Source organism: Pleurodeles waltl, chromosome 4_2 (assembly GCF_031143425.1).
Source record: "Pleurodeles waltl isolate 20211129_DDA chromosome 4_2, aPleWal1.hap1.20221129, whole genome shotgun sequence".
Lineage (NCBI taxonomy): Eukaryota > Metazoa > Chordata > Amphibia > Caudata > Salamandridae > Pleurodeles > Pleurodeles waltl.
Window position 1 is genome coordinate 334,291,721 of NC_090443.1, and position 27,297 is coordinate 334,319,017.

At 43.6% G+C, this 27,297-nt stretch overlaps 2 protein-coding genes across 2 annotated transcripts in view; one reads left to right on the forward strand and one right to left on the reverse strand.

Moving 5' to 3' along the window:
- The window catches only part of IL2RB (interleukin 2 receptor subunit beta), a 256,403-nt gene extending 248,515 nt beyond the window's left edge, over positions 1-7,888 (reverse strand). Inside the window, exon 1 of the mRNA XM_069231361.1 lies at positions 6,944-7,888. Coding sequence (XP_069087462.1) covers positions 6,944-7,167 — 224 coding nt within the window. The 5' untranslated portion in view covers positions 7,168-7,888. The remainder of the gene's footprint in view (positions 1-6,943) is intronic.
- Positions 7,889-22,001: 14,113 nt separating this feature from the next.
- LOC138293860 (putative nuclease HARBI1) lies at positions 22,002-23,063 on the forward strand. Its single transcript, XM_069233163.1, has one exon. It carries the CDS (start codon positions 22,002-22,004, stop codon positions 23,061-23,063), a length of 1,062 nt encoding a protein of 353 aa, XP_069089264.1.
- The last annotated feature ends 4,234 nt before the right edge of the window (positions 23,064-27,297 follow it).

Here is a 27,297-nt window from a genome sequence, read left to right on the forward strand (position 1 = left end):
AACTCTGTGTCTCCAGTTGAATTTCCCATCATCTTCAGCCTCTATATGGAACTCTTCAGCTTGTTACTCCACAATGACTGTATCAAGAGTCATTAATACACCTACAACACACAACTCTATCTCAAAATCCTCTCGGTCATCACCATTCGAAACTCAACATGCCAGAAGCTTATTCAAAACTGAATGTCAGTTGCCTACCTAAAGCCCAACTTAAAACACAATTTGTTCTGTGCTTCAATAGAGACCAGCAACCGCGAATTCAGCCTAACTATCCAACATGAAGGCTTACTCCCCAACTGAAAGTGAAACAACTTGGATTCACACTTGATACAGACTTTGTCTTCCTCAAACGAATCTCTTTATTGTTTTTTGGAAACAGCCATAAAGATTTACATTAAGATATCAGAATACACAACACAAACGTATAGGAACTCCGTCCATATGTAGGTCGCATTTTGTGGTAAAAACGCTCGAACTTTTTACAGTAAACTATAGATAATAAAACTTACAACAAATAGTTTTTATCAGTCAGATTTCCTCTAAAATGAGCATTAGGAAAGAATATCCCTCCTAAAAATGCTAATCACAGCCCCACTAATTCCGCTTCGATGTGAGCTGTGCCGACGAGATATAACTTGCTACAGAAAATGTATTATGGGATCATCTACTCTGTAGCAAAAGTTGAAAGCTTCAGTGCAAGATGTAAAAGACAACAATGTAAGAAATATTGAAACTGCCATTTGCAACAGCTGCTGTTTTTGTACAAAATAGCATAAAGTGCAATGTTTCCTCTTGGCCCACCAAATCATACATTTTATATAAGTGCTGTTGCTCAGGAAATAAACAGTCAAGAGTTGTCCAAATCTGTTTATTAGTTTGATGCAAATGTAGTTAAGTGTCAGTGTGGAATCCCCGTATATGGCAGACGCTTTTCAACTTTGTTTGTGTCCGGGACAGCATTAATAGGATCCTTCCATACACATCTACTGCCCAATCTTTGATAGGACCTCCCAATCCCACCAACCTCCTCCAGGGCTAAAAGCTTTAAAATTGTTTTTAAATATGCTTCCCGAGAGTGGTCTCTACACAATTAGAGCCAATACAACACAGTGTGAGGCGAAGCTGTACAACAGGTTTGACTCCAGGTACAGTAGTGTTAAAGGACTACTAAGATCTAACTTCAATCAAGATCTTGAAAACATGCTCTTAATTATTTGCAGATCTCTTATATTAGCATATCCCCAGAGTGTGGGTCCATACACAGCTGCAGCAACTTCCTTTTCCCTGTGCACCTCTGGAATTGTGCTGAGGGGTGGCTATTGATGTTGTGTTTGAACCAGAGGACATCACTGGTAGTCTGCTTAGACCAGAGGTCTCCAACATTTTTCTGTAGTGAGAGCTTCTTCTGATCATTAAAAAACACTGTGAGCTACTGAGGTTAAGCAACTTGTGCATGGCTACCAGACACCCCCACACCCAACTTCATTGACTATAAGCCTAATGTCCATAGTGCCATATACCATGGTTTGAACAAAATACTTTGACTAGGGGCGCATTGATAGGGATGCCATTTGTGTCAGTGAGAGTGTGGTCTTTGTGGATGTATGAACATGTGTGCATGTGAATGGGATATATGTGAATGGGTGACTAAAAGCCTGTGTCATATTTAATTGTGGCACAGGACATATCTTTCACCAAATGTGGCAACTTTACATGTATAACACAAACATACAACCATTTTTTTTAATGGGAGAAATTTAAAGTGCATTAATGTTCATAACATGGGGCGTTTTTCTGTACTTTAAATTTCTCCCATTTAGATAATGACTGTTTTTTTTTAATTATAACTATGGCACAGTGTTCTACTGGCAACTGGGAGCAAGATGCCTACTGTCTGTAAATGCAACACTGAAAAAATATGAGAACATTAAAATAGTTAACTTAATCATTAAGGTAAGTTTTCACTTTAATTTGCGCTGATTTAAATGCATTGAGAAACACAATTTTGTTCTCAACTCCAATATTAGTTGATAGGGACTTTTTTAAAGAGTTATAAATACTTCAGTGCTTCAATTCTTCACCTGTGTGTCTCACCGTGGGCCATTATTCTGACTCCACCACAATAATGTAAAATAAACACAGCCTTCCCTTAAGAAAATGTGACCCTGTGCTTATTTAAAAATGAACTCAAGGCTGTGAGCTATTCTGAAGGTGTCTGGGAGCTATTGGGAGCTTGTGATAGACTGTTGGAGACACCTGATGTAATATGTTTGTTGGATGAGCTGCAACAGAGAGTTTTGAGGAGACCCATGTTGCTAGCCCACCCACAGGTCTGCACTTCTGGTGTTTAATCACTTCCACTTCAAATTTTAAGTAGCCATCCAAAGCTAATTCTAAATCTGGGTGGGAGAGATGGGCCCATGTCTCCTGGAAACAACAGATGTCCTTCAATTTAATAAAAGATTTCCAGTCTGTGTAGTCTAGCTTAGAGCTCGGTACTGCTCTATATTCAAGAAAAGATAGGCAAGTGGGAAGTACTTCGACAGGTTCCTCTGATGGATCACTCTTGTACTTGATAACAGGTGATGGGCGATGAATGGCTAAAAGGAGCGTTGAGGCCTGGTACAATCTTTGTTTATGCCTACAGTAACCAAAGCAGATGTTTACCATGTCATTGATTTTTCTTCATTATTAACAGAGGGGCTATAATTCATCCACTCTTAAGGAGTCCTTTTTTTGTCACAAAAGATTGGTAGCTTCCTCCCTGGTATGTCATATAGAGTATGATGTGCTGTTACTTTCCTTAGCATGTACCAGGTTTTGTAAGTAGAACTGGTTTTACAACTTGCAAGTTGTAGCATAATGGCATTGCCCATTACACTGTCTTCAAAGAACAAAGTGTGGTGAAAAAACATATTGTAGTTCTCCCTCTTAAGAAAGGTAAAGCTCTTCCTGCCCAAAAATAACTTCAGATCAGCATTCCAGGCCTTGATCTTCTGTCACCGGATGTACTCAGCCTCCCCAGCTCCATATTGGCACCCATGGCCATATCACCAAAGGCCTGAGTAAATTCAAACACATCACCCAGACATTGAAAAAACTTCCCTGGCTCCCTTCAGGCCCATGTCATCTGAAAGATGTACCTTGGAGATGACATGGCATGACTCTGTCAGGATGAAGTGTATGGTTCTCGTTGTTTGGTCCAGATTATCACCAAGATGGTTCTATATCTCCCACCATCAAAGAAAGGGGCAGAAAGAAAGATAAATAGAAAAATATTAAACACAAAACCAAACACACCCAAGGCCGGACTGGCCATACCTGGGTATTTCCCTGGGAGTCTGGAAGGGTTGCAGGCCGCTTTTGTTACTGGTGGACCGGTTTTGCAACAGTGCAGCAGTTTTAAAAGCACTGCAGATTTCTGTATATATCCAACAGATTTCAGGCAACAATCAAAGTGGCAAGATAACTCCAGTGATTAATGTACCTTCTGGAGAGAGATTTGGGTTTTCTCTAGTGGCTGTTTTGGCTCATCTAAGGTAGAGGGTTAATATGCCTGCTGCAAAGAATATGTACTGTGCAGATCATAGAACAGTATTTTATGTGCATAGCTCAGTGGATACTGCTTTTGTCACCGAGCTTAGGGCCAGATGTAGCAACTTTGCAAATTGCGACTTGCAATTTGTGAGTCCGAGCGACTCGCAAATTGCAACTCGCAATTTGCAATGCAGAACGGTGTCTCAGACACCGTCTGCGAGTCGCTATGGGGTCGCAAAGACCCACCTCATTAATATTAATGAGGTGGGTCGCAAATTGCGGCCCCATAGCGACTATGGGCACTCACGGGTATGGAGGCCTGCTGTAGTCAGCAGACCTCCATGTCCGTGACTGCTTTTAAATAAAGCAGTTTTTTTTTTCAAGTGTAGCCCGTTTTCCTTAAAGGAAAACGAGCTGCACTTAAAAAAAAAAAACGAAACCTTTTGTTTCGGATTTTTTCAGGGCAGGTAGTGGTCCCTTGGACCACTACCTGCTCTGAAAAAATAATTTGGGGTCCAGTCACAAAGGGGAAGCGAGTGGGTTACCATCCACTTCAAGTGGATGGTAACTGCGACTCCATACCACTGCGACTCGCAAATAGGATGGGAACACCCTTTCCTATTTGCGACTCTGAAATGCATTTTGCGAGTCGGTTCCGACTCGCAAAATGCATTTCTGCATAGCAAACTCAGGTTTGCGACTCGCAAACGGTGATTTCTGCCGTTTGCGACTCGCAAACTGTTTGCTACATCTGGCCCTTATTTTGCTACTGTGCAGTTCATAAATTGTAATCATAATTTAGCACAGTGAGCTATGAACTACCACCAAAGAGCTACGTGCAAACTGCATAGTACAGGTTAGAAAGCTATGTTTTTTCCCTGTATTTTATTATCCTAATTTTGCTAACCACTGTGTTAGGTTCTGAATCCTGAGTTTATGGTTCCCCAGACCACGCACTCTTAAAAATGCCTACTAATATGGTTGACATGTGAGTCCTATATCTTGTAGTCACTTTTGTCAACATTTTCTATATACTGATTTACACATGCATGCTTCATTGTCTCCATATGTGTGTGTGATGTTCAGTGCTCCAACACCCTACGCTGGTAAGAGAGGTGCTATAAAAAAATTAACTACATGTGACAGAGGGGCTATGGAGAAATAAGAGGCAATGTTAGAGGATGATTGTGAGGAAATTATTGAATTCCCCCAATAAAGATTACTGTATCCTGGTGCAGTGTACGGTCATAATTTACTATGCTTTAAAAACTAATAATATTGAATATATAATGAAAAATGTGTTGTAGAATGCACCTTTTTTTATTTTTTCCCAAATTGTCCTGGGGGAGAACCTCCCTTCCAAGCTCCATTGTAGTGGTCAGGCTCACTCGCTATGCACCCTATGGGGGCTGGTCTGACAAAATTTGCCTGGGCAGATTTTGTTTCCTAGTCTGGCCCTGAAAACACCGTATTGGGAATGACATTCAGTACCTCTGGAAACCTCATCAAAGCCATTAAGTGACGCCAAAAAATGGGCAGCTGAAGCTCTATGTTATCATGTTGAGGACACTGGTGAATCTTTGGATGCAAATATTTCACATGGCTGTTAAACCAATACTCCTCTCTGACAATGACATCAGGTGATCCACCAATCACTCAAGATTACATCTCCTGGGGCAGTTGCTCAATAGAAAACATGCACCACCTGTTTTTAATACAAGTGCTGATGGCCCAATACTACCCGCCTAACCAAACGGTGACAATGCACATTACGACGGGATTGCAAAAAAACATGGCCGAAAAATTCTAGATGCATCTCAGGAAAAGTAAGTCTTTCCATTTCAAAGTTATACATCCCCCAAAAAATGAGACAACACATTGCTTATTAGAGGAAGAAGGCCCCTCCACTCTAGAGATGAGAATAAGATTTCGCAAAACAAAAGAATAGGAACTTGAAAAATACACAATCTGAGGGTGATATTAGCAAAACAATTCTGAGTGCGTTGGGAAACAACTTTAGCCACAGGTCAAAATTAAAAGTTACAAATAGAAAAATTGAAAGGACTTTCATATGCAGTATCTACTTACAGTGAAGAATCAGAAAGACAGCCAAACACTAAATTGAGACTCAACTGTCACTGGATTGCATTTGTCAAAGACTGGTACAGATATGTAAAGGATGGCATAACTTGATATATAATAAGTTTGTGCAGGGGTCTGTGTAAACAATGTACAGTTCCTCATATGTAATCCACAATTTGAGAAAACACAGATCTGGATTACTGGTGACTAGACCAGTGAAAAACACAAGATGGTATTATGCTGGGTAGAAAGGCAGCCCCACTCCTTTAAACGTGTGGCAGCATCAGGTTTAAAAAAAATTGTGCAATACCCGTGAACCTGTAAATCCTTCGAAACAAACACCTGTAAATCCATATCATGCTAATAAAGGATCACTCAATTTGGTAGCAATTGAAGAGAAAGATAAATAAAAGATGTGAAGGGGAAAACTGTAAGGTGGGAAAGAGAGAGTTAGTCACACGTAGGACAGAAGAGATGAGCGAGCGAGAGAGAGAAAACATAGAGAGATTAAAAAGGGAGCGAGGGGAGAGACAAATGGACAGAAACAGAGGGAGGGAGTCTCAATGCACTGACTGATGTGGTAGGCTGGGGAATTCCCAGAGTTGACTGTAAAGGCACGAGCACACTTGCCAGCTTTTGACAGAATAGGAAACTTTTTTACTGTTATGACTCTTTCATTGTATTTATTGAAACAGCATCACTTGCGACTTGATTACGGAACTGAGAACCAAAGAAACACAGCAGCTACTCTGTCGCATATTTTTGAACGAATGAAAACTTTGTATCCTTTGCTCCAAGACAGATATTCCCTGATGTCAATGCGGTCCACAAAGCAAAATATACCTGGTCGTGCTGTTTGATTCTCAACAATAATTTAACCCATAAAGCAGTGTGCTGGTTAGATTAATTAACTACCAGTTAATCATTCTTTGGAAGATTCCCCCATCCCGCCCCTGCTCTGGGCAAACCTCTGTGTAGAGCCAAAAGCCTTTGACTACTGCCTCGCTATCTGCTCCCCCTTCACAGCAAGCAGAGCACAAAACTCTACAGCAGTGGTTCTTAACCTATGGTCTGGGGATCAATGGGGGCCGCAAAGCCCACTCAGGGGGTCTGTGGCGGCTTCGAAGATTAAATAACATTAATAGATTAGTAAAGTGTATATAAATGAAGCAGCAAAATGTACAAATGAACGTTTTACAAGGTTCTTTAAATGTGAAGAAATCCAAAACTGAACGCTAAAAATTAAGTTAGTATCCTATAGCTATATTTGTGAATTAAATAACGCACTTCATCATTCGTGTTTTTGTTTGATGAACGATTGTACCTGCATGTTTTGGGTATTGTTTTGTGGTCCAAGTCATGGAAATGCTTAGGCTGGGGTCCTCGGCTTCCAGTAATGATCAGGTGGTGGCACACAGATAACAAAACGTTGAGAACCACTGCTCTAATGATTATGAAAGGGAGCAGCAAAATCACCGGAACCATGGAACACGGGTGCTGGAAATCCCCGTGGCATCCAGCAGAAAAAAGAATCAAATTCAAGATCATATGACCAATGCGCAAATTCTTTGGTGTGGGCTGCTACCGTGTGCAACATGTATTTCACATGAATGCAACATATATTTCACGTGACTGCTTCTAGTTATCAGTTCGACACAGCCAAAATACAACCGATTCTAAAGAAGGTGAGGGTGGAAACCTGAAGTAGGAGGGTTCACGGCACGAGCCAGTAAAATGCACATCTCGTGGCATACGTCCGCCGCGCGCCAGACGCTGCTCACCTCATCGATGACTCCAGTTAATGGCTACTCCCTAGAGCGTCCTAAAGCAGCGGTCCGAGGAGGTGGTGAAGGGCGCTCTGCTGCGCCAGAGAAGTTCAGCGTTCTCAAAACGCACATCACACAGGAAACTTGCCTATGACTCACCCTCCCGTAGCCAAAGATGAGAACAGCGGTGTGTGGAACGAGGCAGTGATAGTGGTCTGCTGAAGGCCATGCGGTTTGGCGGGTGGGGACGGCTGTGTAGGGTCAACAACCAGGGTCCATTTCGAGCGGAGTATTTGTACACGGGAGGCTGGGCGAGGCTTGGCGTGAAACAATGGTTTAAGTCAGACACAGGCGATGAGGACACCGCACCGCGTGGGAGTTAAGGGACGGCTGCCTTTCTTTTTACTCTCCGGACCCCACCTCACCGTACAACCTTCGAGAAAGATCTTAACAGAGGAAAACCGCACATGGCTTCCTGTACGCAAGTTAGACCCACCTCGGGCCTGTCAGCTTCTACTCGTGAGGTCTCTGCACGCGCGGTCCGGAGCCTGAGCGTGGGACAACAATACTAGTGTTTGTTAAGGGACCCCCTCTACCCCCGCCCCCATGAACTGAAGCCAGTACATCAGCCCTTAGCTTTTTCGAAAGCTTGAGAGGGTCAGGCTGGGAACCCAAACCAACCCTGGCAAACTTTGTCAGAACAGCTGCCTTGGGATTGCATAGGGAGCGAGCCTGAGCACTACAGTTGGGCATGGGGTGTGCCCACCCAAAAAAGGTGTTTTGGGGAAAAAAATGCAAAACCAGCACATTCTATAACACAGTTTTCGTTACATATTCAATTGCATTAGTTTTTAAAGCATAGTTAATGAACTCACAGTGCACCAGGATACGGCAATCGTTATTGGGGCTGTTCAGTGATTCCCTCTCTATCACCCTCTAACAGTGCCTCATCTTTCCATAGCCCCTCTCTCACAAGTATTTCATTTTTTTATAGTGCCGCTCTTATCAGCGTAGGATTTTAGAGCACTTTACATCTCACACATAAAGAGACAATCAATTACGTGCGTAAATCGGTGTATAGAAAATGTTATACATGACAACGGGAACTACTGGTGTAGGATTCATGTTATCCATGCTGGGAAGCATTTTTTAAGAGTGCTTGGTCTGGGGAGGCATAAACTCAGGACTCAGAACTTAACAAAGTGGTTAGGGTTGACTTTAATAATAATGTATTTTTATCCAACCAAACCCTTTCCAGTAAAACTAGGAAAATCAAAGAGTGGGGGTGGGGGAGTGAAAACGTTCTAACCTGCGCCATGAGGTTTGCATGCAGCTCTTTAATGGCAGTTCATAGCTCACTGTGCTAGATTATGATTATAACTTGTGATCTGCACAGTAACAAAAGGATGTCTGTGACAAAAGCAGTATTCCACTGAGCATTCCACATAAGATTTTGTTCTGTGATCTGCATTGTACATGTTCTTTGCATCAGGCTGTCGGAATGGGGACCCTGGTGAGGGGAAGTTTAAGGAAGAGGAAGACAGTTGCACTTGGCATCTCCCCTCTCTTATAATCTCTCTGGTTTAAAACTGCCTTCTTTTTCCACAATCTGTCACCGAAACACCACTGGAGGGGTTAACTCTGGCAGACATATACTCACGCCCTAGAGAAAAGATCCTACCCGACGGGTTAAAAAAGCACCTTTCGTGGAGACGGTCCACGTAGATGAATACGTTAGGTGTCACAGGAAAGACTTTGTGGACAATGACAATCCAATCAGGAAGTAAGAACAGTTTATGAAGGAAGTGGGTGGAGACTCGGTGGACGATGATTGGTGAGACAGAGACAGAGCCAATGAGGAGGAATGTACAGTGGAAGGCGTTTGACAGTCAAAAGAGAAGAGCTGTGGGGAAATCGGTACGGACATCGTCACACTGAGGAGAGTCATAAGTGAGACGAGGTCAAGAGGACCTCTCAAAGACGCCAAACAGAAATCCGCACTCGGAATAGAAGCAAGCGATGCAAGAGTGTGCCTGAGAACAATGGGTGAAGTACCGAGCCATTGGCAACGTGTGAGCGTGGCTTATCCAGGAATGCACATACCTCCTGGGAAGGTTTCGTCAGGGATACACAGAGAACGGTGGTGGGCGGAAGCCTGAGGTATAGAAATTACATGACTGGGATGCCTTGTGGTTGTAGCATTCTCCTAAGGCCCCTCACTATATCACAAGGAGATTGGATTTTGACTGCACTGGGAGCACTTGAGTGTATTCTAACAACCCCTTTGCCTGATAGCCACTTGAGCACTATTGGTGATAACATGCAGAAACGTACAAAGAAAGGAAGAAACACTTACCAGTGGTATATTTGTTTTCCACAAGGCATCCAGTTGCAGCGTCCCTTGCTCCATCGAAACCTACGGGAAAAGAAGACATCCCATTACCACTGGAAACTGAATAATTCTTGTATAAAACACGGAATAAAAGAGTGAAAAATATACCAAGTCTAAGGTATCCTTTCATAATCAAACCGCTCAAATGATAACAGGCATATTAACCCTCTGCGCTACATTAGATGAGTCAAAACTGCCTCTAGACAAAACTCCAATCTCTCGCCAGCAAGTTAAATGTATTCCACTCCCGCTGAGAAGCGCATGTACTCTCACTTTCAAATGTGGGAAATGTGGATACCTGGTCTGTACCTGATTCTGCCTGCCCATTGAAAGCACTTTCCCCATAAAATGCCAAGCCATTCTTAACTGTCACAGTAACACCTTGTTTCTCTGATATTTCCAGTTACTACCTCAATTCAACTTACCTCAAGAATTTTCTGACCTGCGCAAACTTCACTACCAAACAAAATTAATTATTACTTTTGCAGGTCTAAAAGCTCGACTTATTCAATGTAATGTTGAATACTTTGACTTGACAAAGTTGCAATAATTGTGAAATAAAGTTTCCTTCCCTTTTAAGAAGAGAGCATTTAGAATTTGTTTACGTTTCTTGTTTGTTACGAATAAAAAAGTCCTGGTTTGAGAGGAAAACATAAGGCAATTTACCCTCTGTTAATGTAAAGGATTTTAAAACAAAAATATCTGAATTTTTGGGGTTTGCCGGTTCTGTTTTGGTTTAGAAACAATGTAGAAAAAAAAATATTGCACTTGTAAAACTGTGAGGCCCCTGGAATTATATGGCAATAGAGGACTACATTTAAGCCAGGTTGATTAAAATATATTACAGAAAAAGCTCATTATTCCAGGTACTGCAGCTCATTCGGTGGTAGTGTTATTTAATTATTTTGTAATTTTAATGCACATTTCTACTTTCTTGGCAAAAGTTTCGCAATATTAGTTCAATTTTAACACAACTACAACAATCAGTCAACAAAAGTTGACCAGTTACCTTTTGCAAAGATACCAACTAGAGTGGTTTCTTTAAGTGTCATATGATCCATTCAGGCTAGAATGAGATGCTTTTCTTGGCACCATCGGCAAGTGATGCCGCAGGTAGTGGATTATGTTTCAGTTATGTTATGTCCATTATTATATGGTAAATGTATGTGGAACAGAAACACATATTAATGGTGTTTATTGTCATACAAACTTAAAACCGTTGGTTCAAGTTGTTCTTCACAATGCCTGGTGTTTTCATAACATACAATAGTTACAGGTGAATAAAGGAATTGTTTTTGGAGTCATTCCTTAACCAAATTGTCAATATCAGGCAGTAATTTGAGGATAGAGTTACGCAATGCAATTTCTGGTTGTTATAAAAGTAAGTGAATGAAATTATACTTTTGGTAGTTAAAGATTAAAGATTTAAGTTGTGGTAAGTCAAAGCAGAGGCTGGTAAACTCTGATGTTTCTCTCAGTAAATATAATTTCACTTATTGTATACTGGCACACCTTACCTTGAATATGGGAGTTGTTCCCCAAAAGAATAGCACTTCACTTCTTTGCCAAGTGTGTGAATAAGTCTTATAGTAATAGATGGTAAAAATGTCTTCGTCAGTAGCCCTGCCAGACGTCATCAATTAAGGGGCCTTAAAATTTTCAGTTGGGTAATCCAATATTGACCTCTTCAATTCAGAGATCAAGGGAAGTGTAGTTTGAGGATGATGAGCCCTTACATCAAGGAAGTTCTGATCTTTTGTGAATGGGATTTATGGTAAACAGTTTAATAATCTTATCTAAGGTCCCTAACTCAGCTGAGCGTTTTTATCTTTCCATCTTCCTGTAAGTGTAATGCCATCTGAAATAGAGCTGACCTCTAAAGTGTAGTTTTGTTTGAACCTCTTAGAGGGCATCAAAGGGTCTTGGTCCCAGACTGGAGTGGCAGATTTTACATGGGAGGTGTCAGACACTTATCAGAAGTCTCCTCTTGCTAATGGAGAACCAGAAGTGAAATTTGCAAGACCTGCCAAAGATTTTTCCAGAAGGTAATTTTAGTTTGATTAGGTGGTTTCATGAGGTGCAGAAAATGCCGCTGTTTTAAACGGAGAACCTTTTGCAATGCCTTTAAGAAGTCACCCTTACCACAGGGTTTAATCCCAAAACGTTGGGTGGGAAGTTACCTCTGCTGTACTAAATCTATGGTTGAAGTAGTTTTAACGTAGGAATCTCCACAGGGAGCCCTCCAGTGGAGGATGTACCACTCCCACTACAATTTGGATGATTTTCAAGAAATGCCTGTCTAAATTAGTCGATAACTACAAACTGTCTTGCAGTCTTAGATTATCATTCAATAACAATCTTCTCCACTCCATTTAAAACGAGGGTTGCTGGTGGAAAAACCCTAGGAACTTGATGAAAAACCCAACAGCAGCCTGACCCCAGCCTTCTGACAACATCAAGACAATTTGAACATCAGAAAGGAACTGAAGACTCTTATGTTCCATTACAAAGTTTTCAAAGTCGACTGGGAATCCGATTACAGATCAACCCCAGGCTATATACAAACATGAGATAAGCCAGACCGACAACACCCAACTACAGCATGGGGCGATTGATTTACCTTTTCTGGACATTTTAGAGGAAAGCTTCTTTTGGTAACAAGATTTGGAATGCTGCAAATCTAATCAAGGTGCTGTGAATGTTACAAGTGTGTTATCCTTGATTAATTACTATCGTCCACTCTTTACGCTTTCTCCTGCAATTTCCCCTTTCATTGACAGGCATTCTGAATCTGCTCGCAGCACATATCACCCAACAAATAACCAAAGAAAATTAAAGCAAATCAGTTATTAGGTTAATTTGACTGAAAACAGCACTCAATGAGCATGTCTTCAAATACTGAAAACCAAGAAGGAAATGTAACCTCTGACTCAAGCTGTGGAGAAAGTGAAATCTGACACCTCTCTTTTAGGAACTGCAGCAGAGTCAATCGTGCTATTCATTTCTAAATATGGATCTAAAAAGACCCAATTCTTCACGGTGTTTCTAGTTCACCCACTTGGAGCTGAGTGGGATATTTGTGGTTTCAGAGAGAATGCCTATCATGAGAATAAAGGATTGCAACTAAGTAACCTTTCACATGACGTTTTTCTCTCTGACATCCGTGAAAGTAAGTTATTTTGTTAAGGAAACAGTGCTTAACATAGGTTTTGTTCAAATAGCATAACAAGGCCTCATTAACAAGATTGCTTGTCTCATTGCAGAAAAGCCCATGTCTATTTTTTTGTGCACTAGCTGCACTCGTTCATGTGTTTTATTTGTTTTAAGAAAATCATCACAATTCAGCTGCAAACCCTGGTCTTTGTCCTTGAGCACAAACGTAATTTATCTCTAGCATCCTCGGAAAGGGATGCACTTATGTAGTAACATTACAAGGTTAAGAGCGAAAATACCCGTTACCATGTAGATATTATAAATGTACAGAAGTAATTCATTGTTTTCTCATGGTTTTCCATTAATAAAACATAATTTCTTTGTGCAAAAAAACATGTAATTAACAGTGAATGAAAATAATGTGATTGGTGCTGTGCAAATAATATTTTTACTGCTGCCCATGCAAGTAAAATCATGCAATGAATTTGTAAGTTTTTTTGTCTAGAACATTATAAAATACGTTCTATTTGGGGAAGAGACAATTAACTTCTTCAGACTGTTCTGCTTGTTGCTTGGAGAGGGCTAGATGATTGTGGCCCATTCAGTATTTAGGGCTATTTACTAGTAATTTGATTAATTAACAAATGTGCAGTGGCTACTTAATTTCTTAAAGACACATGGTGCATTATTATGATTTCTTTTTATGCTAATTCCCTTGATTCTACTGACTTTTTCTTTCTGTAGCTATATTATTATTTGAAGAAATCTAAAAATACTGAAAACTGGAAAACCATTGTTTTGCTGGTTTTCTTAATAGTCTTGAATGTGTGTTAAAGTTCTGAATTCTCCCATTCCTGCCATACGACTCTCCTTATTAATTAGGGATGAAGCGGCAACATATCCATAACTAGTAGAATGGAATGGCAAGCTCATAGTGAGAAACTAAGAGGAGGTCAAGCGTAGTCTGTTATGTTGCATTTAGTTATTAGGAGCACAGTTCACAGAAGCTTCCTGGCACTACTGGATAAAACAACATAACCATTAAAGAGGGAAAACCGCACCTAAAATAGGGATGGTTAAGACGATAGTCAAAAGAGAAAACATGTTCCTCAAGAGTTTTCTGAATTTAGTGCCACAGCTCTTGGTATGTAAGTGAAAAGGGAGAGAATTTCAGGGCTTTGCACCTCAACAGAGTAGGCCTTGTCCCTGAGATTGATGGACTGCAAGCAGGCAGGATGATATCACTTGAACTTGGAAACAACAAACTAGGGTGAGTCATGGTATATGTGTTGATGATGGTCATTGCATTACACATGAACCACTTTCATACGGGGGCTAATGTATGGAATTGAGGTTTATGGAATGGAGATAGGGTGAAATGAGATTCCTCCTTGTGAACCCAGCTCTAAGCATTTTGGGCCGTTTAAAGATGATACAGGTTTTTCCCAATGATGCAGGGTACACTGAATTTCCATAATCCAGGCGAGATTAAATGAATGCACAATAGCCAGAACATGTAGGTTGCCCAATAAAGTGCAAGATTCGTTTTCTGATTTTATGACTGAGAAAATAATACCTGACAGTTTTTTCCATGAAGATCTAGGATATAATTGTGATCAATGTGAATGCCTATGTTACACACAGATGTGACTAGGGCAAGGCAGTGCTAGAAGTATAATCTCTGTTTTAGTTGGGTAGCTTTAGGAAATTATTGGTTATTCAACATCCTGTTAAAGCCCAGATTTATGGTATTTTATACTGCTAAATATGTCTTTAGAGGTTCCAGAAAAGCTAAATATGAGTTGGAATTTGACCCTCACATTAAGATGTGTCAGAAGGGAAAGGGGTCACATGTAGTTATTAAAAAGGAAAGGTGACAACATAGAACCTTGAGGGATACCGCAGATTGATTTCTGGAAGAGAGATCTGAATCAGAGCTGGAAAGACAACTGATTGAGTCTCTGACAGGAAAGATTGAAGCTGCCTCATAACCTGCCCTGCATAACCAGCCACCTTTAGCCTTTTATAAGTACAGTGTGGTCAATTGTGTGAAAGGCTGCTGTGAGGTCCAGAAGTACCATTGCCAAAAATCCACAGCTAGATTCAAATCATTCATGTCTGATAAAACTGCAAAGTCTGAATCCTACATGAAATAGGCCACTAAGGCCAAATGTTTCAGCAAAGTCTTCTGACTATGAAGTAGAATCCCTCTAAGGTCTTTACGCAGTAATGAAGAAGAAAAACAGGTCTATTAATATTGGTGTTAATTGCGTAGAAGGATGACTTTTTGAGTAGTGTTTTAACAATTGCCTTCTTCAATTCTACAGGAATTTCCCCATTAGCGAGAGAATACTTGAACAATATCATCAGGTCTTTGATCTGATTAGACGGTTGCTACTTTAGGAGTTTTGCTTGCAAAGTTTAGTAGTAACCAGAGGGTGTACCCCTGGAAATAACTGACAGCAAATGATCTTTGGTGAACAAGTGGAATGACCCTAGAAAAATTAAAAGATTTGAAAGGGAGGCTTAACCCATCAGAAAACAGTATCTAGGCATTAATGCTTGTTAATTTTAAGTGTGGTGTTCTTCAAGGATTCACCCTCTCCTTATATCTCTTTACCATCTTTATGAAACCGTTAGCCTCATTAATATGCTCTTTCAGTATCAGAATATAGACCCAAACAGTGGATACTCAACCTTTAATAAGACTGAACATTTCCCCTAGAGACATCTCCTCTTTGCAAAATTATTTTGTAACTGTACAAAACTGGATGGAAGCCCATTGGTTACAATGGAATACAGATAAGACTGAAATCACAATACATGGCAGAAATCAACCCTGTCACCAACTTACCTCCTGTCCTTCTGCCTTTGGTTCATTCCATGCTGTGGCAGGCTGTGTAAAAAGTCCATGAGTTAAAATTGCGTTGTCTTTGCAGATGGAAAGCCAAGTTTCTGCTTTAGTTTCTTCTTGCACCTACCATGAATGCTGCCGTTGTGTTCTTATCACATTATTTCCCCAAAAATGTGCACAACTTTGCATCCATCATAAGGGCCTGAGGAGACACTTGTAATAGTCTATACTTGGGTATGAAGACGTTGCTTTTTCCAGACTCTAGGCTATTTAGAATCAGGTGGCTAGGATTAGAGGCGGAGGCCTGTCGCAATTGCCACACCTTTCAATTTTTCATAAATGTCATTGGCCTCCTGTCTGCTATTTGGTGATGTGTAAATCTCTTTGGATAGTGCACCACCGTTTGTACAGAAATGGTCCTCTCTCCATCTGTCTGTGAAAAAATATGCTTTTTTGCGTGGTCACCCCCATTTTGTGCTGAATTGTATTGCTGGTTTTTAAACCTCAGAATGGAGTACTGCTTTCCAGTGTCCAGCGTATATGCTTTGACCCTTAAAAATCTAAAAATTGGCTGATCCCTGGTAGGCATATTTAACTCTCCTGCAAGGGCATGGCATATGATGTAGAAACCATGCCCACTGCATAGAAGGTTAAAATATCACCTATGTACGGCAGCACTTTGTGTGCCTTCCAATAGTGTGATAAAGGAAACAAGGCTTCAGACCTACCATTGTAACATAACTGTTGCAGTTTAAACCTGCAGTCCGAACTGTCAAAATAACAATTTTTGACAGGGAAAAACCTCCCCTCTAAAAATGAACAACCCACCCCTTTGTAGACCTTGTATTCCACAAGGGAGAGTGAATGGTATTTAAAAGTGGGGCATGTCGAAATTTATTATTACAGTTTTGCTTTGGCGACAAACCCCCTAAAGCTATTTTCACTGTGGAAAGCTTTGGCTATTCTATGGGAATAGCTAGAGTACAGATTTAAATACTAATTCTGCTTTCCTGGGTTCTGGGTCAAGCTGGAGAAATGATTCAACCACTATTTTTAACGTTGATTAAAAATCAAATTCAATGATTACATTTGAATTTTTAATAAACATTTAGGGAAAGTAACTTTTAGAAAGTTAAAATTTCCTTGTCTGAAGCTCCTGGAGGCTAATATGCATTCTAGCAGCACCCTGTGAGTGCCTGGCCTTAATGAAGTGTAAAAACTGCTTACAGATCAGGACAGTGGTGTAGTCCTCATGTCAGGATGGGCTGGATGAAGGGCAATTGATTCCTATCAACTCAGGTAGGGCAGCTGGGGACCGTCCAGGGACTTCTTTAATTTGAAAGCAGCAGAGGTGTAGCCTGTCCATTCATCGTCTAGTGTAAGGGAGAAACCTGGGAGGGGGACTCTTTGATTCCAGGAAACATGGTAGTCCGCTTACCTCTGTACTAGTGGGAAGGGAAGCTGGTCCTATAACCACCTAAGTGTAATTTAAGAGGCGGGGACTGCTTATTTCCTTAAATACACCCCTGACCAGTGCTTAATTTGAGCCGGTGGTTTCTGTTGGTCGGCACTTGATTGTCAACACCAGAACTTATGACAGCTGCCACACGGTAGTGCTGTTTGTATAATTGAAAGATGAACAGAACAGCAACTGTTTATTAATTCTGTATACATTAACATCAAATAATACCTGCCACCAAAGTCATTTTCATAGCTTAAGTGGACAGGAATATTCTGAAATGTCACACTTGTAGCAGTGTGCTGGTTAGTAGTTGTGTAGGTACTGTCATTGACAACACTGGCAGTGACAATGGGTGGGACAAGCTGCGAAGGCCTCCTTAGAAGGACCCTGGCACTTTTTTGAGCAAAATAAGCACTGCCCCTGACTGATATGCAGGCTCACTATAAGGGCAGAAGGCCTGCGCCATCTTGGATTTCCCTTAGACCAGTGCGCTCTGAGTTAGTTTGCAGTAAGGAAAACAGGGTGCCCTGTCAAAGTGGGTAGAGTTGCCCCAGAGAACATTTCCCCTAATAGTTAATTGGTGTCCACAAATCACACCCACTTCCTGGCTATTGAACTGTGCAGAAATGGACCTCACCACCAGCTCCTCCAAACACTTTCTGGACCTGTAGAAAAGAAGAAGGATTGCACCTGCTGTTTGAGACCTTTGAGGAGACCTGAAGGACTTTACCTGCTCCAACCTATACCCAGGGGAAAGAAGTGGACTCCAAAGGTCAGTTGGCTGACCTCTTGTGTGGCTTCAGGGAGATCATAAGCTGATAGAGGTCTTTTTCCTGGAGTGGCCAGTTACAATTGGGAGTGGACTGGACCCTGCTGGGGGCTTTTCCTGGAGTGAGTCCTGATCCCCAAGTGCTGTCCCTCAGGCGCTGGGAGCCTTAGTGGTGTCTAGAAAGACTTATTCTGAAATCTCTGAAAAGTTTGGACTTGAAAAATGTTGGAATTCCAAACCTTCAGAGGACCAGAACGGACCACCCAAGTCAATTTGTCCAAGGTGCAACTTCGCTGGGCAACAAAATCAGGCTTGTTCCTCTCCAAGCTTTTCACTGCCTGAAAATCCAGTGCTGCAGAGGTTCCCTATCCAACTTTGGTGCAAACTTCCCAGATGCTGCCTGCTTACTTGCCCCACTGGGGGAATCTGAGCTGCAAAAAAGAGACGTAGGCCCTCATTATGATATTGGCGATAACGGATCTGCCACACCGGCGATGGCGGACAGACCGCTGCCAGGCCGGCAGTACAGACCACCATACTACTACCACGGCAGTCAACCCACTGATGGAAATCAAGCCAGTTTGCCGACAGTACCGCCATTGCGGCCACACCGCTACCGATGGCGGTAGCCATCCCCAAGCTGGCAGTAGCCACTACATCGCCCACCCTAATACGACACTGCAAACTACCACGATTTCCGGGGCGGGACGGCTGCTACCCAAAGCCTGGCAGAAACAGCAAGTACAAAAGGACCCACTCACCTCCAGGGTTGCAGACGACTCTGCCATGGAACGCCACATTGCAATCTTCCCAGTGCTCTTTCTCGCCTTTCTCCTCTATGACCGCCAACACTGATGCCATTGGTAGGTACACCTGTAGAGCACACAAGGGGAGAAGGGGAGAGTGACACACCCACACACACCATACACACCATGCACAAACTCCAGTGCGCACACACGTGCACACACGCATCACAACACCCGTACCGAGACACACACAGAACACATTCACGCCAAACACACATGTCACATACACACACCCCGAATCACAACTACACAGCCACACCAATAGCTCCAACAAGCAGAGACACACAAACCAATGCAAAGGCACAACACTACATACACCGCCCAAATACAAGAAAGAACAGTGAATCTGAAAGAAAAAATGCCTTGAAATGCACAATGTACAGCACATGATAGATAGATGGAAACTCATCAGAGAACAAAAATACTCGACAACTATATGTGAAGTAAAAGAACAGGAATCATGTATGGGAAACAATAACATATAAATGGCAAATGCAGGTGAACGAGGTCATAAAGCATCAAGGCCCGTAGGCCAGTCAAAAGTCCAATGGGCCCAACTGTGCCTGTCAAAGGCCCCACCTTGACTCCTGACAGCCTAATTGCCTCCACAAGGTAGGGGCATCAATTTGGCAGGCAGGCACCTCAAGGGTCTGGAGGTGGTGGTTTGGGAGGGGTGTCCTTGGGCTTTGGCTTGGGAGGGGGTGGGGGTTTCACCCTTGCTCTTGATGGAGGGGCAGGGGCCTTGGAACCATGTTTTGAGGCAGCTTTCTTCTTGGGGACAGGGGACGGCTTCTTCTTGGGTGGAGGGGCAGCAGAGATAGAAGGGGGGTCACAGGAAGACTTGGAGGTGGAGGGACTTGGCTTGGCGAGGAAACCATAAGGGTGAGGGGCAACACAGGGTGGGAAAGGGTCAGGGAACAGGTCAAGGCAGGAAAGAAAAAGCTTCTTAGGAACAAGGGGGGAGTGGATTGGGAAACAGGTCTGGGAGTGGAGGTAAAGGGAGTGATCATAGGACGTGTAGGTGTGCTGGATATGGGTGAAGATATATGCAGAGTATGTATGTGTGAGGTGGAGGAATGCTGAGTGTCTGAGTGCGGGCGTTTATGTGTGCTTGGAGGAGGGGTGGAAGAGAGGGTGGGAGTGAACAGACAGATTGTGTGGATGATTGTTGGGGTGGTGTCTGCATGTAAGGTGGTTGTGCTGGTTGTGGTGAGTGCAGATGTGGTGCATGGGGTGCATGTATGAGTGTCTGCTGTTGTGGTGACTGCGGGACTGGGAGTGTGGATGCAGTGCTGGCAGGTGTGGGTGGTGTTGTGACAGCAAGTGAGAAGGTACTGGGGGAGACAGAGGAGGTAGTGGCTGATGTTGTGTCTGCTTTTGTGTGTTGAGTGTGTGCATGCTTATGATGGGATTTGTGATGGCTGTGTTTGTCTTTGCGTACCTTATCTGTTGATTTGGGTGAGTGCTTGTCTGTATATGTGGCTTGGCTAGGAGAGGGGAGAGGGCTTTGGGATGGGGCACAGGTAGCAGGAGGGAGGACGGAAGTACTAAGGACACTGGCTGCTGTCGATGAAGAGGCCAGAGCCTGAAATGATCTCTGTAGGCCAGTCAAGGCACCGTGAATTCCCTCCTGTATGTCCATGTGAAGTCCAAAAATGTGTCACTGTAAAAATGCCACGAACACCTGTTGCTCAGATGCTACTTCTGTTGTCAGCACAACTGTATCCTACCTACATTAACTGTCATACCTACAGCTAACACACCTATCCAGTCCATTGCAAACTGTACAGGACATGTACAATGTCACTCACCCTCTTGTGGCTGCTGTGTTGCCCTCAAGAGCCCATGCAGCTCCTGGTAGGCCACCGCCAGTATGAGGGCCATGAGGGGGTCAGTGTCCAACGGGCACCCCTTCCTCATTGGGAGGCCGTCCCCAAATGTGCCTCTGCGGTCTTCTGGGCCCAGCATCTCAGGTACTCCCACCGCTTCCTGCAGTGTGTGCTCCCTGGGTATGGACCCCCAGGGTCCGCACTTCCTTGGCGATGGCTTTCCACAAACCCTTCTTCTGATGGGCGCTGACCTGCATGGGAGACACAGAAGGAAAGGCACATTAACATAGGCACAACAACCTACGACATTCATAGGCCTACCAACAGTACACAAATCAGCATCGTACACAACTTTACACTTCCACAACATTCCTTGCAGTCATATCCGTAGGTATGCCCTCCAGTGTAACATCCTGCATTCACGTACTATTACACACTTACATACCCATGTAGCAACATACATAACCATTATGCGACCTACCTGCTATTCTGGAGCCCCATACAGCTTTGTGTACAGGGGTAGGACCCTGTCCACAAGTTTCTCCAGTTCTTCCGAGATGAAAGTGGGGGCCCTATCCCCTGTAACATGCGCCATCGTGGCCCCAGGAACACGACACAGCAGCACACTCAGTGGAGGTCTTAATGGCTGGAGAGTAAGGTGTCAAGTGAGATACACTGTAGAAAATGGCGGTCACGACCGCAGCGGTCTGCACTGTCACCGCCGGCGGTAGTCGTCATTGGTCCCTGTATGCCATAGACATCAATGTTAACCAATAAAGAGTTGCACGGCGGTTCCGACCGCCTACCGCCATGACGGCATACCCCGGTGGAATTATCTCACTGACATCTGTCCCCTGCATGGAGGATAGGCAGCAGCCATTTTGCAAAACAACTGTAACAAATGCATTAATTAATTAAGTCACTACTCATTTCCAACATGGACATGTGATGAGTTACGCCCTGGAAAAGTGTTAAGTGCAATTAGGCAGCATGAACTTGGAGCGTTCCCATATTCTGGTAATGACAACATGATATTGTGGGAATGCTCTTACATATTGATGGTGACTGTAGAGTAGCAGTGACAGACAAGCATCTCACTATTGTCATCCATTGTAAGTCCCAGATGTATGTGAAACTGACATGGGAATTACAACGCCTCTGCACATTGAAGTCTGCTTTGCATGCAACAAGTGGCAGCATATGTGATTTTGATTCACCGTTTCTCACCCTGCAGTAGAATGCATGAATAGTAATCGTTGACATACTTGTGTTGTATGCCATGTGTAGATGCCGACCACTGTGGAGGGTGAGACGTGCATCTGTGTACCGGCCCCTGGTTGACTTGGCAACAATGGAAGAACACCACATCATCACCCACTATCAACTGGACCATGCTAGAATCAGGGTGCTGTGCCCCCAGTTGCAGTCTGATCTGCTGCCAGACATTCGACAACCTACAGCCATTCCTCCAACTGTGCAGGTGGTCTCCATCCTCCATTTCTTGGCCACTGGCTCATTCCAGGGGATAGTGGGAATGGCAACAGGCATGTCTGAACCTTTGTTCAGCAATGTTTTAGGGAAAGTCTTGTCCGCCTTAGTCAGACATATGGACAGCTACATTCAGTTTTCTAAACCTGTGAATATGCCCAGTGTGAAGGCTGATTTATATGCATTGGGACATATCCCTCATGTGATTGGGGCCATAGATGGCACACACATTGCATCAATAACACTCAGGGCTGATGAGCAAGTGTACAGGAACCGTAAGGGCTTTCACTCCATGAATGTGCACATGGTCTGCTTAGCTGACCAGTACAACTCCTGGCTGACTGCAAGGTTTCCAGGTTCTGTCCATGATTCGTACATGCTCAGGAATAGCAGTGTCCCACCTTTGATGGCACCTCTGCAACAATTGAGGACCTACCTCATCGGTGAGTATGATGAGTGTATATGTCATCACTGTTACCCCAGCTTTACTACTCAGTCTGTATGTGACATTGTGGAATGTAAATGTTGGTTTACCCTATCCACAGGTGATTCAAGTTATCCCATTCTCTCCTGGCTACTGACACCGGTGAAGAATCCAAGGACCAGGGCTGAAGAACACTACAATGAGGCTCTTGGGAGGACAAGAAGGGTGGTAGAAAGGACATTTGATCTCCTGAAGGCAAGGTCCAGATGTCTGCACATCTCTGCGGGTTACCTGCAGTACTCACCACAGAAGGTGTGCCAGATTGCAGTGGCCTGCTGCATGCTCCACAATCTGGCACTAAGGAGGATCATCCCATTTCTGGAGGAGGTAGGAGTTGAGGACAATCCGGTGGCAGAGGAGGGAGGAAACACGAGTGACGAAGATGGGGATGAGGAAGATGTAGGCACAAGAAAAGATCTCATCCAGCAGTGCTTCAGCTAAGCTTCGGGTAGGTACTTCTCTACATTTGACATGTCACATGTTGGTGTACAGATTGGGTGTACTTTATTATCCATCCCTGATATCAGAAGGTGTTGACCCCATTTGGGTTTCAGATGAGTGTATACAGGAGTGGTCTGACAAGTAGGTCTACAGTGCCACTGTGATGTTGGCTCGTCCATCTGTCTGGGTTACATATAGTTCTGACATCCTATCTACTTCTTCACACATTTGTGACTTCTCCATTCTGGAATCACATTTTCATTGGCATAGTTTGCACCTTCTTGTAACTGCAAGTGCTGTCAATACTTGGCATCCAAGGGTGTGAGCTGTGTAGTACTCAGGTCATTGCTGTTAGATGCAACGAGTAACTAGTCACATTGTAGCTGAATAGGGTTGGGGTCATGTGTGCAATAGCTTTGGATTGTCTATCAGTGTGTGGACCTACAATGTGAATCGTTTAACCATCATGATGTGCTGGTACATACCGTTGGCAAAAGTGAACATAATGTGTGTTGAACATTCAGTGCTATCAATTGCAGATGTACTATGGATGATGTATGACCACTCTTCCCACCCAGCCTGCTACCTGAGGACCTAGGGTTGTGTGGACACTGACTTTGCCGCAGGAAGCCGGTTTTGGGAGTCAGTTTCTGTGACATGTCACACATTTGTTGCAATTTTACAATGAGTAAACGCATAACACCAAAACGTGTGTCAAAGTGCATTTATTGTGTATACCAAAGGGTGGAAAAGGTGCAAAGCAGTGGGACAATGGTGATCGATTCCATCAGTCTGTAAGGCCCAACAGTTTGTAGTACAGGTCCATTATCCATGTGGCATTTGGAGATGGGGCTATGACAGTAGGAAGTGAACAAGGTGTCTCAGTGGCACACAAAGGAGACAGTTCTTGAGAGGCTCATTTCCTGGCATTGGGGTTGGTCTTGGCTTCTGTCCCTGCAGGATGTCTGGGTCTGTGACCATGTTTGCGTTGGGGTTCCTCAGCAATAGGGGGTGGCTCAGTGGTAGCTTGTGAGTCCTCGGTCATAACCATCATCCCACTAGCTGCAGCATATGTAGAGGGCTGGTCAGTAGGTTGGCTAGTGGAAGGGGCCTGGTGGTAGGTAGAAGACTCACACAGGACTGTAACGAGCTCCTGCATCAAGCCTTTCATGGAGCCCATGGTGGCACTGAGGGCATGGCACTTCTGCATTGCCTTCTGATGGTACTCCCTCTGCTGGCTCAGGTTTTCTCCCAGCAGGTCTAATAACTGGCCCATCTTGTCCTGGGATTTGTTGTATGCTCCCAGGACTTGTGCTATAGCCTCATGGGCACGTGGCTTTCTGGGTTTCCCCGCCCTGTGACCCCTAGGTGCACTCCCACTGGCCCTAGTCCCCTGTACCTATGTCTTCTGCACGGTGTGCCCAGTCCAACTTACACCAGGATCTTTTTCATCTTGTGTGATGGGTGCTGACTCAGGTCCCTGTACAGATGGGCACACTGTGGATTGACGTGGGGGGGCTCCATGGTGTCCTGGGTGAGGCTGGTGGAGGTGGACTACACAGAGAGCCCAGATGGGCCAGGTAGGTCTTCCAGTTCTAGACATCCTGTGTCGCTGTCATCACTGGGGTCTTCATCAGGTCGGGGACTGGCTGTAAGTGGCACTGGTTGTCTGACGACATTCTCCGTGGCACCTGTGGATGACAGGGATTGTTATTCGTATCTGCTTGATGTACTTTACAGGGGCTGCAGGGTGAGTGCTCTGTGTCATGCTTCGGGACTCAGCTGTAGTTGTGCGAGGGGAATGTGCGTTGTTAGGTGGCTACAGGGTGATGCATTGTGGGAGTCGTAGTGCTTCATGCTGTACATGCATTCGGTGCATTTTGGAGTGTGCACTTTGAGATTTGTGTTAGTGGGGTAGGGTGGGCATGCAGGGTATGGGGATGCATGCATTACAGGTATACTTCATACAAGGGTATAGGTGACTTCCCAATTTCCAGACCTCCGGGGATTCCACTGAGACCCTCAGGGTGCAGGATCGCCAAGACCTTCTCCTCCCATGATGTGAGCTCCAGGGGAGGTGGTGGGGGCCCAGCACCAGTTTTCATGAGGGTGATTTGGTTTCTGGACGCCATGGAGTGGACCTTCCCCCTCAGGTCGTTCCACCTCTTGCGTTCCACCTCTTGCGTATGTCGTCCTTTGTATGTGTGTGGCATCTCACTGAGTTCACCTTGTCGATGATCCTCCGCCATAACTCCATCATCTTTGCCAGTGACGTTTGCTGGACTTGTGCCCCGAACAGCTGTGGCTCTACCCTGATGATTTCATCCACCATGGTCCTTAATTCGTCATAGGTGAAACGGGGGTTCTTTTGTCAGGACATGGTGAGTGTAACGTGTGTGTGAGTGTTAAATATATAAGTGAAGTGTGATGCGTGAGAGGTGTGCAGGTATCTGTGATGTCTGTGTGCAGTGCAGACTTCAGCGTGGATGTGCAATGTCTGTGAGTCGTTTGTCGTGGCAAGGGGTTGTGGGTTGTGTGTGTGTTTTATAGGGGGGGTGTTGTGTGTGTATGTGTTTCAGGTGTGGGGTATTCAAATTGGCCTAAGTGGTGTTGTGATGCAGTGGAGGTTCCATCTTGGCCGCCGCGATCCTGACCACCCACGGATTACCTCTGCGCTATCTTCGCTGTGCTGATTTGTGGGTCGTATTAGGGGGCACAGTCTGGTTCGGCCATGGCGGTGTGGGTGGTGGCTCTGCATCTCTGCCGCCGTCATTCGGCTTGACGGTGTCAGTTTTGTGCTGTTATGTTTTTATGTATCGTAATTGGGCAGGCGGCTTGCCAATGCAGTCTTTTGGCAGCACGGCGGTCTTCGGGACAGACCGCCAATGTCATGATGAGGGCGTAAGTTTGGAAATCTTGCCCGAGCAAACACACCAAAAGTATCTGCTGACATAAAGGACTTTCCTGGGCACAAAATATGACTTTTCCCACTCTGATCTATTCCTGCCAAAACTAGTGGGTTCAGCGGGACCTTGCTGAAAGCCTATCTGACTTTGAAGGGACTTTGTTGTATACATTCTGCTGCTTTGCCCTGATGGAGGATTTTGACTTGCATTTCTGAGACTAAGTCAGAAGATAAAATCTTTGACCAGGACAAACCTGCTTGGTATATCTAACCCACACTCACTATTGCAATTATCTTGTAATTGAGCCTAAGTCCTATTTACCCATGATCAGTGCTTTCTGTTGATGCTTTACATTCTTGCCTCTTTTTCTTCTCCATCTTTTTCTCCATATTTAAAAGTCCATGTATTTAGTTCTTCACATTGGATTGTTGTTGTTTTGGTGTTGTTTGTTTTTTAAAATGTTCTCTTTCAATTAGAGTGGGGATTTTATTATGTTGTGTTTTTTACTTTTTATCTATTTTGGTACTCCTAAATGCTATACACATTTTCTCTAATTTAAGCCTGACTGCTCTGTGCCATAGCTACCAGGGATTGATCTCAGGTTTAATTGTTGAAACCTTGTGTTGGAACTAATAAGTTAGTTTCTTTATTAATTGTGGAGGACTACCATCCATCGTAATTCATAATTCACTTTCTGACACTGTCTACATACACTCCTGTCTGATTCTTTTGCTCTGTTTGCTGGGTTAGTTTAAGCATTCTTCCTTTCAGTTGAAGACGCTATAGTGGCAAGGCGTTTTATGTTCAAGCCCCTCACTTTTGAAATCTTCTCCCACATAACATTAACAAACCATGTGCAGTTTATAAAAAACCCTAAAATCTGGCTCTTCCACCTTTATATTTTCTGATTTGTTTTACATCTAGTCCCACACTGTCTCATCTTGCTGCACTTGAGCACCAAGAGATTCTATGGGCGATAAGGTGCTTTCGAAATATAATTAACCTAACAGCAATGGCTTGATCAGAAAAAAGTGAGGAACCTGGAGCAAGAATCTATGAAGTGAAGCTTTCCAGCAGTTTGAGCTAATCTCTAAGACACAGGCCCGCATATTTCGAGACTTAGGTTTATCTGGAAAAAGCCTTTTTGATTTATGGTAACTAGTATTATGATACATAATACAACTTATTTAGCAACAGTATGCTTTATTGAAACTAAGATGATGAGAAGTGATCCACAATTAATAAAAGCATGTTTAGACATTTGTAAAGCTATTAGTTTTTCTAAACAATGTTGTAAAACCTTTTTTACATTTTGGATTGAAAGACAC